Source organism: Equus asinus, chromosome 21, assembly GCF_041296235.1.
Source record: "Equus asinus isolate D_3611 breed Donkey chromosome 21, EquAss-T2T_v2, whole genome shotgun sequence".
In the NCBI taxonomy this organism is placed as follows: domain Eukaryota; kingdom Metazoa; phylum Chordata; class Mammalia; order Perissodactyla; family Equidae; genus Equus; species Equus asinus.
In genome coordinates this window covers 56,083,875-56,096,231 of record NC_091810.1, presented here as the reverse complement: position 1 = coordinate 56,096,231, position 12,357 = coordinate 56,083,875, and the positions used below count along the sequence as shown (strand labels likewise).

At 37.3% G+C, this 12,357-nt stretch overlaps 1 protein-coding gene across 9 annotated transcripts in view; it reads right to left on the bottom strand.

The window, feature by feature from the left end:
• Positions 1-12,357, bottom strand: part of ULK4 (unc-51 like kinase 4) — a 499,972-nt gene that overhangs the window by 116,588 nt on the left and 371,027 nt on the right. For all 9 annotated transcript variants that reach the window (XR_011496460.1, XR_011496461.1, XM_044754392.2 and 6 more), the window contains one exon: positions 275-460. Coding sequence is in view for 7 of the 9 variants with exons in the window: in XM_044754392.2 (XP_044610327.2) it covers positions 275-460 (186 nt within the window). In the remaining 2 variants the exon portion in view is untranslated. The remainder of the gene's footprint in view (positions 1-274; positions 461-12,357) is intronic.

Sequence of the window (12,357 nt, the reverse complement as noted above, 5' to 3'; positions counted from 1 at the left end):
AGTAAAAGAATATCCACTTTGTCAGGAAATATACACTTACGTATTAAGGGGTGACGAGGCACAATGTCCCTCACTTACTCTCCAATGGTTCAGAAAAGATATGTGTCTATGCAGATAGACATGGGCAGAAGATAGAAGTGTTAACAATGGGTGACTATGGAGAAGGTAACTGGGAGTTATTTTACTGAAATTAGGTCAAAGAGAACAACTACACCCAGTCCACTGGCTGCCACCAAAGCCACCCACCCTGGCCCCAGTTTCCGTGTGGACTCACCATTCTTCTGAGAATCCTCAGCAGAAGCTTCTGCTCCTTTGGGTCCTCTTTGGATGTCAGTAAATGAGCAAAGCTCTCTGCATTTTCAGGAGACAGGCTGTCTGGGTTTTCCCCGCCATACAGCTGCACCAGTATAGACAGACACTTGGATGAGACTTCAAAAATTTCAGGATCCTCATTAGGAAGCTGAAAATTAACAAAAGGACTACTTAAACTTCATCAAAGATGGTGTTGGTATTCCTCAAGAACTGCAGTAAAATTTGGCTTCATGATGGAACATCAATCTGAGTGCGAAGCTTGACTAACTTGAATATTTTTTTGAATAGACCTTTTTCAAAATGCAGACGGTAACTCAAAAAAGGCTCAAGCACAAAATCAGAAGAAAGTCCTGCAGTCCTTTCTTTAATCGATAGTCAAGAAGGGCCTGTAACAAGCAGAGGACCAACAAACACTTCATATGCATATTGAGTACATGCACACATGCATCTAGGTGTGTGTGCATCCAGAGGTGTGGAAACAATGTGATTTTTCAGAGGCACATCCCTTACGTTCTTGCTTACTATTAACTTGCTTAGGAAAAATCCACTTCCTAGAAGATATTAAGGAACATTTTGAACTTGTCTGTGTCCCAATCATTATTGACTAAACAGATGGGAGAGAAAGCATTTTTTCAGTGAGTATTAAAATGTACGATATGAAATAATAATTATACTATAAGCATTTTAACCTTTTTATTTTTTTAACTTTTATTTGTAACAGCTTTATTGAAATATAATTCCTTTGCCATACAATTCACTCATTTACCATGTACAATTCAATGGCTTTTAGTATATTCAGAGTTGTGTGATCATTACCACAATCAATTTTGGAATTTTTTCATCACTCAAAAAGAAACCCCAAACCCGTTAGCAGTCCCCTTGCCATCATCTTCTCCTCCCCACCCCCAGCATCTGCCCAGTAATCAACTGCTTTCTGTCTCACTGGGATTTGCCTATTCTGGACATTTCAGATACATGAAATCATATAAAATACGATCTTTGTAACTGGCTTCTTTCACTTAGCCTAATGTTTTCAAGATTCATCCATGCTGTAGCACGTATCAGTATTTCATCTCTTTTTGTTGCCTAATAATCTTCTGTTGTATGGATATGCCACATTTTGTTCATCCATGCATCAGCTAACGGACATTTGAGTTGTTTTCGCTTTTTGGCTATTATGAATAATACTGCTATGAACATTTGGGTTGAAGTTTTTGTGCAGACATATGTTTTTGTTTCTCTTGGGTATATACCTTGAAGTGGAATTGCTGGGTCACATGGTAACTCTATGTTTAACCTTTTGAGGAACTGGTAGACTGTTTTCCAAAGCTGCCATTAGCACCAGCAATGTATGAGTGTTCCAGTTTTTCCACATCCTCAGTGACACTTGTTGTTATGTGCCTTTCTTTTTTGGTGAGGAAGATTGTCCCTGAGCTAACATCTGTGCAAATCTTTCTCTATTTTTTTTTGTATGTGGGATGCTGCTACAGCACGGCTTGATGAGCAGTGTGTACGTCTGTGCCCAGGATCCGAACCAGTGAACCCCAGGCTGCCAAAGTAGAGTGTGTGAACATAACCACTACATAACTGGGCTGGCCCCATCTGTCTTTTTAATTACAACTATCCTAGTGGGTGTGGAGTAGTAACTCACTGTGGTTTTTCATTTGTATTTCCTTGACGGCTAATGGTGTTGAGTGTCTTTTCACGTGCTTATTGCCCATTTGTATATCTTTGGAGAAAAGTCTGTTCAGATCCTTTGCCCATTTTTTAATGGGTCATCTGTCTCTTTATGATTGAGTCTAAGTGTTATTTATATATTTTAAATACAAGTCCCTTAGCAGATATATGATTTTCAAAACTGTTTTTCCATTCTGTGGATTATCTTCATTTTCTTTTAGTGTCCTTTGAAGCATAAAATAGTTTTTATTTTGATGAAGTTCAACTTATCTACTTTTTTTATTGTTTGTGATTTTGGTATCATACCTAAAACCATTACCTATCCCAAGGTCCTAAGATTTATGCTTCTTCTAAGAATTTTTATAGTTTTAGCTCTTACATTTACTTTTTCTTCTAAGTATTTTATAGTTTTAGCTTTTACATTTAGGTCTTTGATCTATTTTGAGTTAATTTTTATATATGGTGTGAGTAGGGGTCCAACTTCATTCTTTCACATGTGAACGAATCTTTTGAGATATTTGTAGTTTCATATTGTTGAGTTGTAAGAGCAACTCAGAGAGATCTCATATATACTTCACTGAATTTCCCCAATGGAAACATCTTGCATAATTATAGCAGAATATCACAACCAGGAAATTAACACTGACATAATCATTGACTTTATTCAGATTTTACTGCTTTTAGATGTATTTGTGTGTGTGTGTGTGTGCGTGTGTGTGTGCGTGCGCGCGCAATTAGTTCTATGCTATTTTATCACATGGGTAGATTTGGTGACACCCACCACCTCAAGACACATAACAGTTCCATTATAAAGATCCCTTTCATGGCAAAAGCCAACTCTTTCCCTCCTCCACCCCTAGTCAATGGCAACCACTACCTTGTTTGCCATTTTGTCATTTCAGGTAAGTTACAGAAATGGAAGCATACAATATGTATGGCTTTCTTCAGTCAACGTAATTACTTTGAGATCCATGCAAGTTTTTGCGTGTATCAATAGTTCTTTGCTTTTTATTACTAGTTGTATCCCATGGTATAGATGTACCACAGTTTAACTACTTGCTTGTTAAAGGAAATTTGAGTTGCTTCAATTTGGAGCTATCCCAAGTAAAACTTCTATGAGAATATTTGTACAAGTCTTTGTGTGAACCTAAGCTTTCACTTCTCTGAGATAAATGCCCAAGAATGCACTACTGTGAAGCTCATGTTTAGTTTTCAAGAAACTAGCAAATTGTTTTCCAGAATGGCTGTACCTTTTTTATTATCTTACTTTCCTAGCAGCAATGTGTGGGAGATCCAGTTTCTCTGCATCTTCACCAGCACTTGGTGTTATCACTATGTCAGCCACTCTGATAGGCAGAGGGGTAAGAACTCACGGTGGTTTTAATTTGCACTTCCCTAAAGGCAAGTGACAGTGAATATCTTTCTATCTGTTCATGTCTTTTGCCCTTTGGTAACTGGACTTTTTCTTATTGTTGACATCTGAAAGTTCTTTAAATATTCTAGATACAACTTCTTGCTCAGATATTTGGTTTGCAAACGTTTTCTCCCAGTCTATAGGTTGTTTCCACCCACTTCGCTGAGTTATTTGCAGAGAGAAAAGTTTGATTTTGATTGACTCCAATTTATTGATTTTATTTCTTATGGGTTGCACTTTTGGTGTCAAGTCTAAAAACTCTTTGTCTAGCCCTCAGTCCTGAAGATTTCCTCCTATTTTTTCCCTAAAAGTTTAAAATTTTACATTTAAGTAATTTAAATTAAATGAGCTAATTTTTATATAAAGTATAAGGTTTAGGTACAGGTTCTTTTATTTATTTATTTTTGCCACCAAATGGGCAATTGCTCTAGCAGGATTCTTAAAAATTTGTTCCTCCACTGAACTGCTTTTCTACCTTTGTTGAAAATCAGTTGGGCATGTTTGTGTGGGCCTGTTTCCGAGGGCTGTACTCTATTCCATTGATCTAGGTGTCTACCCCTCTGTCAATAACATGCTGCCTTGTTACTGTAGCTATATAATAAAGCTTAACACCAGGTAGAGTGTTTCTTCGCACTTTATTCTTCTTTTTCAAATTATTTTAGCTATTCTAAGACCCGTTACTTTCTATATAAATTTTACAATGAGCTTGCCTATTTACAAAAAGCCTTGCTGAAATCTTAACAGGAATTGTCTTAAAACTGTCTATCCAATTGGGGAGAACTGACATTTTTACTCTGTTGAGTCTTCTAATCCGTGAACATGCTACGTCTCTCGATTTATGTGTGTCTTTCATTTCTTTCATCAGCATTTTGCAATGTTGAGGATACAGATTCTATATATGTTTTGTCATATGTATATCTAAATACTTAATTTTCTTTGGTACAACTATAAACGGTGCTTTTAATTTGTTTCCACATGTTCATTGTTAGCATATAGTAAGGAAATTGTTTTTTGTTTGTTGATCTTATATCCTGCAACCTTGTTGAACTCACTCATTCTAAGAGTATTTTTGTAGATTCCTTGCAATTTTCTATATAGACAATTGTGTCGTGTGTCAACAGGGATAGTTTTATTTCTTCCTTTCCAAACAGTATATTTTTTATTTCTTTTCTTGCATTATCGTGCTGGTTACCATGTTGAATAAAACTGTGGGGAGCAGACACCCTTAGCTTGTCCTCAATCATAGGGAGAAAGGATTCAGTCTTTCACCAGTAAGTATGATGTTAGCTGTAGGTTTTTCATAGATGCTCTTTATCAAGTTAAGGAAGTTCTCCCTCTAATCCTAGTTTGATGAGAATTTTTATCATGGGTGCTGGATTTTGTCAAATACTTCTTCTGCAATAATTGACATGATCATGTGATATTCCTTCTTTAGCTTGTTTATATGATAGAATATCTTGATTTTTTTTTTTTTGAGGAAGATTAGCCCTGAGCTAACATCTGTCGCCAATCCTCCTCTTTTTGCTGAGAAAGAGTGGCCCTGAGCTAACATCTGTGCCCATCTTCCTCTATTTTATATGTGGGACGCCTACCACAGCATGGCTTGATAAGTAGTGTATAGGTCTGCACCAGGGGTCCAAACTGTTGAATCCCGGGCAGCCAAAGCAGAGCACGTGAACAGAACTGCTATGCCACCAGGCCACCCTCAACATTGATTAATTTTTGAATGTTGAACAAGCTTTGCAAATCTGCAATAAATCTTGCTTGGTTATAGTGTTAATTCTTTTTATACATTGGTGCATTCAATTTGCTAATTTTTTTGGAAACTTTTCCTGTTAAGTTTATGAGAGATATTGGTGTGGAGTTTGGGGTTATTTTTTGTCTTTTTGATTTTGTGTTTGTAATTTCTTTGAGTTTAGTGTCAGGGTAATACTGTCTTTATAAAATGAGTTGGGAAATATTCCAACTCCTCTTAAAATTGATGTTAAAAATTCTTTTAATGTTTGGTAGAATAGTCCAGTGAAACCATCTAGGCCCAGAGATTGCTTTTCAGGAGCTTTTAAACTATAAATTCAATTTCTTTAATGATTAGTAAGGTGTTCATCTTGGTTGAGTTTTGGTAGTTTTTGAAGAATTAGCAAACTTCTTCTAATTCATAGAATTTATGAGCATAAAATTGTTCCAAATATTCCTTTATTATCTTTTTTTTTCATTTTTTAAGAAAGTTTGGCCCTGAGCTAACATCTGCTGCCAATCCTCCTCTTTTTGCTGAGGAAGACTGGCCCTGAGCTAACATCTGTGCCCATCTTCCTCTACTTTACATGTGGGATGCTGCCACAGCATGGCTTGACAAGCGGCACATATGTCCACACCCGGGATCCAAACCAGCAAACCCCAGGCCACCAAAGTGGAACATGTGAACTTAACCACTGTGCCACGGTGCCGGCCCCTCCTTTATTATCTTTTTCACGGCTGCAGATCTATACTGACATCTCCTGTTTCATTCCTTATATTGGTGATTTTGTCTTTTTTTTGTCAGTTTGCTAGAGATTTTTCAATTTTATTGATGTTTTTAAGTGTCAGGTTTGTGTTTCATTGATCTTTCTCTATTGTTTTCCTGTTTTCAATTCCATAAATGTCTGGATTTATCCTTATTATTTCCTCCCTTTTGCTTGCTTTGGGTTAATTTTGCTGTTCTTTTTCCAGTTTCTGGAGACAGGAACTTAGATTATTGATTTAAGACCTATCTTCTCTTCCAATGTAGGCTTATGTTGCTATACCTATCCTCTCAGCACTGCTTTAGCTGCATCCCACATATTTTGATGTATTTTCCTTTTCATTCAGTTCTATGCATTTTTAAGACTTCCTCTGAAGCCACCTCAAAGGAATTATTTACAAGTATGGATTATTTAGAAGTATGTTTTCTTTTTGACCCATGGATTATTTAGAAGTATGTTTTCTTTTTAAGTGTTGGAAATTTTTATACTGTCTTCAGTTATTGATTTCTAGTTTGATTCCACTGTGGACAGAAAACACACTCTGTATTACTTCCATTTATTTTACATCTATTGATGTTTGTTTTATGGCCCAGGATGTGGTCTATATTGGTGAATGTTCCATGGGTACTCTAAAAAATGTGTATTCTGTTGTTGTTGGGTAGAATGTTCTAAATATGTCAATTATATCCTGTTGGTTGATTGCGTTCAATTTTTCTATATTCTTGATGGTCTTCTATCTAGTTGTTCTACTAACTGCTGAGAATGGGGTCTGAAGTTCTCAACTATAATTGTGGATTTGTCTACTTATCCTTGTAGCTCTATCATTTTTCACTTTGTATATTTTGAGGTTCTATTGTTTGGTGTGCATACATTTAAAATGGTTATGTCACCTCAATAGATTGCCCTTTTATCATTATGTAATATTCCTCTGTCCCTAGTAATTTTTTTTGCTCTGAAGTCTACTTTTTCTGATGTTAAGATAGCCACTCCTGCTTTTTAAAAATTAATATTTGCATGATATATACTTTTCAACCTTTTACTTTCAACCTGCCTATATCATAACATTTGAAGGTTTTTTTAGAGAACATATCATTGGATCATGTTATCTATTTAGCCATCTCTATGTCTTTTAATTGGTACATTTAGACCATTTACATTTATGGTAAATATTAAAATGGTAGGGTTTAAGTCTAACATGCAACTTTATTGTTTGTTTCCTCTGTTTCTTCTTCTGTTTCCCTCTCTCTTTTCTTTTTAATCTTCCTGTAGATTACTTGAACATTTGTTTTATGTTTCCAAAACAATGATTAAAGTTCTCCTTTACTCCCAATATTAGTTTCCCAGGACCGCCATAACAAAGTACCACACACTGGGTGGCATAAACAACAGAAATTTATTGTCTCACACGTCTAGAAGCTAGAAGTCTGAAATCAAAGAGCAGGGCCCTGCTCCCTCTGAAACTCACAGTGGAATCCTGCCCTTTTTCTTTCTAGCTTCTGGTGATTTGCTGGCAATCATTGGCATTCCTTAGACTATAGCTGTGTAACTCCAATCTCTGCCTCCGTCATCATAAACCCTCCCTGTGTGTCTCTGTCTTCACATAGTTGTCTTCCTATAAGGACACCAGTCATATTGGATTAGGGGGCCCACCCTACATGGCTATGACCTCATCTTAACTCACTTCATCTGGAATAACACTATTTCTAAATAAGGTAACTTTCCAAGGTACTGGGAGTTAGGACTTCAACATATCATTTTTGTGGGGAACACAATTCAACCCATAATACTTCCTATCAACTTTGTTTCTTGTGTACTCAGCTGTTTAATGACCTCGGTTTCTCTGCTTCTTGCTGTTATGCTTTCCCAAATGTCTGGTGGTCTTAGATTTTCCATTTTCTGAATGAAAGATTGGGCAGACTACCATAGGCAGCTGGCTTGGATTTCCTCTGCATTTGTATATGTCTGTTTCTTCAAGAGGGGCTTCTCCGTGTTCTGTGATTTCCTCAAACTCTGCAACGCTCCTTTCTAGGCCCTAGCCCCACACTAGAAATCACATCGGACAATCAGTTCATCCTCTTTATGGTGCAGTTCTTGATTCATTATGTTGGAATAAACTGGGGCAAAATGGACAAGAGGAGGAGCCTGATTGGCCTGCCTATTCTAAATGATAATCTCCAATTAGCCCAGTAAGTCCCTAGGGCCTCTATCAGTTTTTCACCTCTCTCTAAGTTTATAGATCTTCTGCATCTATTCGTACCTTCTGGTTCGTTTTCTCCTATGTGTGTTCTGGGTAATAGGTTTATTCACTATTTTGATTCAGTCCCATCTGCTTTCTATCATCTAGTAATTGCACAAAATTTCTTTTCCATTAAGAGCCTCTCTTTCTGTTCTCCCAGCATTGTAATGTATATTTAATCTTGTCTTTATTTTCATAGATTTTGAGTTTGGTGAGATAGGCACAGGTATTCAGGCTTCTATTTCAATCTACTTTAACATTTCTTGATTTTTGGGTTAATTTTGCCATACTGTTCAAATAATTGGAGGATGTTTATCATAAGTAATATTTTCAAGGGTCGTTTATTTCCTAGATCCTTGCAAATCTGATAATGTCTGCTCATTTCTGGCCAAAAAAAAAGACTGACAGTATAAAAGTCTCCCATTTTCCCCGGAATAACAGGGAAAGGATATACCCAACAGCCTGCAACAACAAACTAGCAGACAAATACACAAAACAATGGTTTTTAAGACACTCCAATCTCTGCAGAACTCTCTGCCTCTATCTTCATTGTGTTGACAAGCTGACTCTAAAGTTCCATATGGAAATACAAAGGACACAAGATAGCCAAAACAAATTTGAAAAAGAAAAAAGTTGAAACACTAATGTTACCTGATTTCAAGACTTACTATAAAGCTAAAGTAACCAAAATAGCATGGTACTGGCATAAACTTAGACACATAGGTCAATGAAACAGAATAGAGACCCCAGAAATAGACTTGCACAAATACAGACAACTGATTTTTGACAAAGTTGCAAGGACAATGCAGGTGAGAATACATTTTCAACACATGGTGCTTAAACAATATGCAAAAACATGAACTTCAATTCATACCTTTCACCATGTACCAAGTTAACCCCAAATGGTTGATAACATAGGTCAATTCCAGGGCTAAAGTGGCCCAGAATCACTAGGGAACATCCACATTCAATCAATGAAAGAACCCTGAATCCTGAGGAGTCCCTGAAACTCATCTGATTCTTACCAAAAAAAAAAAAAAAAAAAGTGGTTGATAGACCTAAATGCAAAACCTAAAACTATAAAACTTCTAAGAGAAAACATAGGTAAAACTTTTTGACTTTGGATGAGAGAAAGATTTCTTAGATATGAGTGCAAAAGCACAAGTTTCACAAGGAAAAAATAATGGTAAAACGGACTTCATCTAAATTAAAAACTTCTTTCCAAAAGACACTGTCTAATTCATAAAATGCTCAATAAAAAGTATGTATTACCACCACTACCCCCATCACAGAGTGTCCCTTTAAAGGAGATCCATGAAAAAGTGTTTTTTCAAACCCAAAAACTGGAAAATGTTTCTTGCCCCAAGGAACTATCTCCCTCCCACTCGTCCCACTTCCTGGGCCACCTACATCTTGGAAATGATTATATTTACAGTTTTGTCCAGCAACCAGGACTCTCAAGGCCAAAAACATGGCCCAACTTTAGTAATTATATTAAACATCATATTTGTACAGAAATTTCCATTTGGGGTCTTGTATTTTTCTGTCAACCCTAACTATATTGCAAACATTCTTATTAGCCAACTCAAATGCTCTGTGGGAGAGATGAGATAATAAATAAACTCACACACACACACAACTTGGAAACATCTCATAGTAAACTTACACTTGAACTTTACAAACTGTTTTAAAACAATTTAAAATCACAGTTGTACTGTGTTTACTTCCCTTTATTCAATCTATACAATACAATGGATTTCAAAATCTTTCTCATTTTATATTCTATTTTAAAAATATTTCCTGGGGCTGGCCCCGTGGCCGAGTGGTTAAGTTCGCGCGCTCCGCTGCAGGCGGCCCAGTGTTTTGTTGGTTCGAATCCTGGGCGCCGACATGGCGCTGCTCATCAAACCACGCTGAGGCAGCATCCCACATACCACAACTAGAAGGACCCACAACAAAGAATATACAACTATGTACTGGGGGGCTTTGGGCAGAAAAAGAAAAAAATAAAATAAAATCTTTTAAAAAAAATAAAAAAAATAAAATAAAAAAAAATATTTCCTGGTGCAGTGTTCTGTCAAAAATTATATGAGAATACTTATTTTCAGAGAAGAGAATATATTAACCAAAGGAAAAAAACCCCAATAATACAACGTCTTATGCTATCTCAAAAAAAAGACTCCCTTTGCCTTGTTAGGACATCTTTAACAAGATTTCACATTAGGCCACCAATCCCCGTTCCTCTTCATTTTAATATATTTCTCCTGCCCAAATTCAGCTGAAGCGGCAGCAGAAAATATCATTAAGCTGATGAATGGTGGTAATTCCAGATGATATTGTCCAAGGAAACACTACCGCCACAGCCTTGCCCCTGCCCTCTTCCCTTTGAGAAGTAAGGATACTCTTTAGTCTCAACGAGCCCAGCACATTATATTCTTAAATGTGAAAATTTAGAATGAAGAAAACCTGCCACTATCATTACTGATTTAGTTGTAAGTCTATATATCACAGGTCAGAGTGCCAGGGTTTTAAAAAAAAATCTGAAAACGAGTTGAAAGTCACTGGTAGGTCAAGTCTGCCTCGACTTCTGGGCCTCCTCTCCTGCCCTGACTAACTCAAAACGAACTTCACACTTTCCTTGTCAATAACTAAAGACTGGAAAGATGCAGCTCACTAAAAACATCATAACCAGTCAAGACAGAAGGAAATTTAAACGATTCTACTGAAGCGGCAAAGCTGCAGAAACCATAGAGGGTAAACATGTCAACACCAACTGCTAAGATGCTGGCTTTAGTGTAAAAGCTTTGGCCTGGCCATATGCTGCTTTCTGCTCTTTCTCTGGCTCTCCACCTTAGACGTTCAGATGGATTCTGTTACCACTGGGTGAGAAAAGGATGTTCAAGACAGCCACCCAAGAAGTAACCAAATGTTCCACCATGCTTCCACTTGTGCCAGCTATAATCTATTTTCCACACAGGAGCCGAGGTGATTTTTTTGAGAAGACTCTAATCAGATCATATGACTCTCCTGCTTAAAACCTCCAATGACTTCTCACTGCACGTAGAATATGGTCCAAACACCTGGCTATGATCCACAAGACGCTGTCTGAGCAGTGAAGCAGCATGACTGGAGTGAATGTACAAGAAGAGACTAGACAATGAGGTCAGAGAGGAGAGCAAGATGATACAGAGCCTGCACAAACCTAAGTCAGGTCTTCATTCACTAACTGAACCACCATTGGCTTAGACAGTCTTAGATAGCTAGTGGATCTATGAGTACAGAGTTCAGAGTACAGGTCATGGCTAAAGATACAAATTTGGAAATCCTCCAAGAACAGACATCACTGAAAGCCAACTACAGAACAAGATCACTCGTGGAGAGTGGCAGCCCAGTACACCATGGGTGAGGAGTTTGGAAAGCTTCTGTTTAAGGAAGCCTCACCATCACGTCTACCACCACCACCCCTCAGAAGATTCAGGAATGCTTTACTCTAGGGTACTGTCTGATTTCTTCTCAGCATCAACATCTTTGGGGAAAAGTCCCGGCATTATTTTGGGGGCACATACTTTGTCTTCCGCATGTAGAAAGTGGAGAAGAGCATTAGAGCACGCAAACGTGAAGTTGTTCTTCATACAGACTTTTGAAAATGCCCCTATTTTCATCTCCTCCTCTGTGGCCAGAGGTGCTGTGGGGCTTTAGCAGGAAGGCCAACTCCCACTGCCATTTGGGAGCCTCACAGAATGTTTTTGGGCCAGGCTTCCTCTGCCCTGACTAATCCTCCTACAGGCTTCCTTCCATCCTCCAGAAATATGTTGAAATCTTAATCTGCTACTGACTCCCATTTCCCCTTTCTTTCTGTTGTTATAAGTTTATTCCTATTTGAGTTCCTGCCTTTTTCCTTTTAAAGGCGTGTTGAGAGAGAGGGGAGATGAGGGAGTGAAAGAAAATAGTGAAAAGAGGCCTTCCTATTCAAGATTTTCTTGGCAATCTCACATTTATTCCAGAGGATCATTTTAATGAACTAAAATAGTGTAGATGGAATGATTAAAATTACCTTAAATTTGTATCTTAATTTGGGAAGAATTTATATTTTAAATCTTACCATCAGGTACCTGGCATGTCTCTCCATTCATTTAGGTCATATTTTATCTCTTTCAAAATGTTTTATAGTTATATCATCATAGGACTTGCATTTTCTTGTTACATTTATTTTTGGCCTT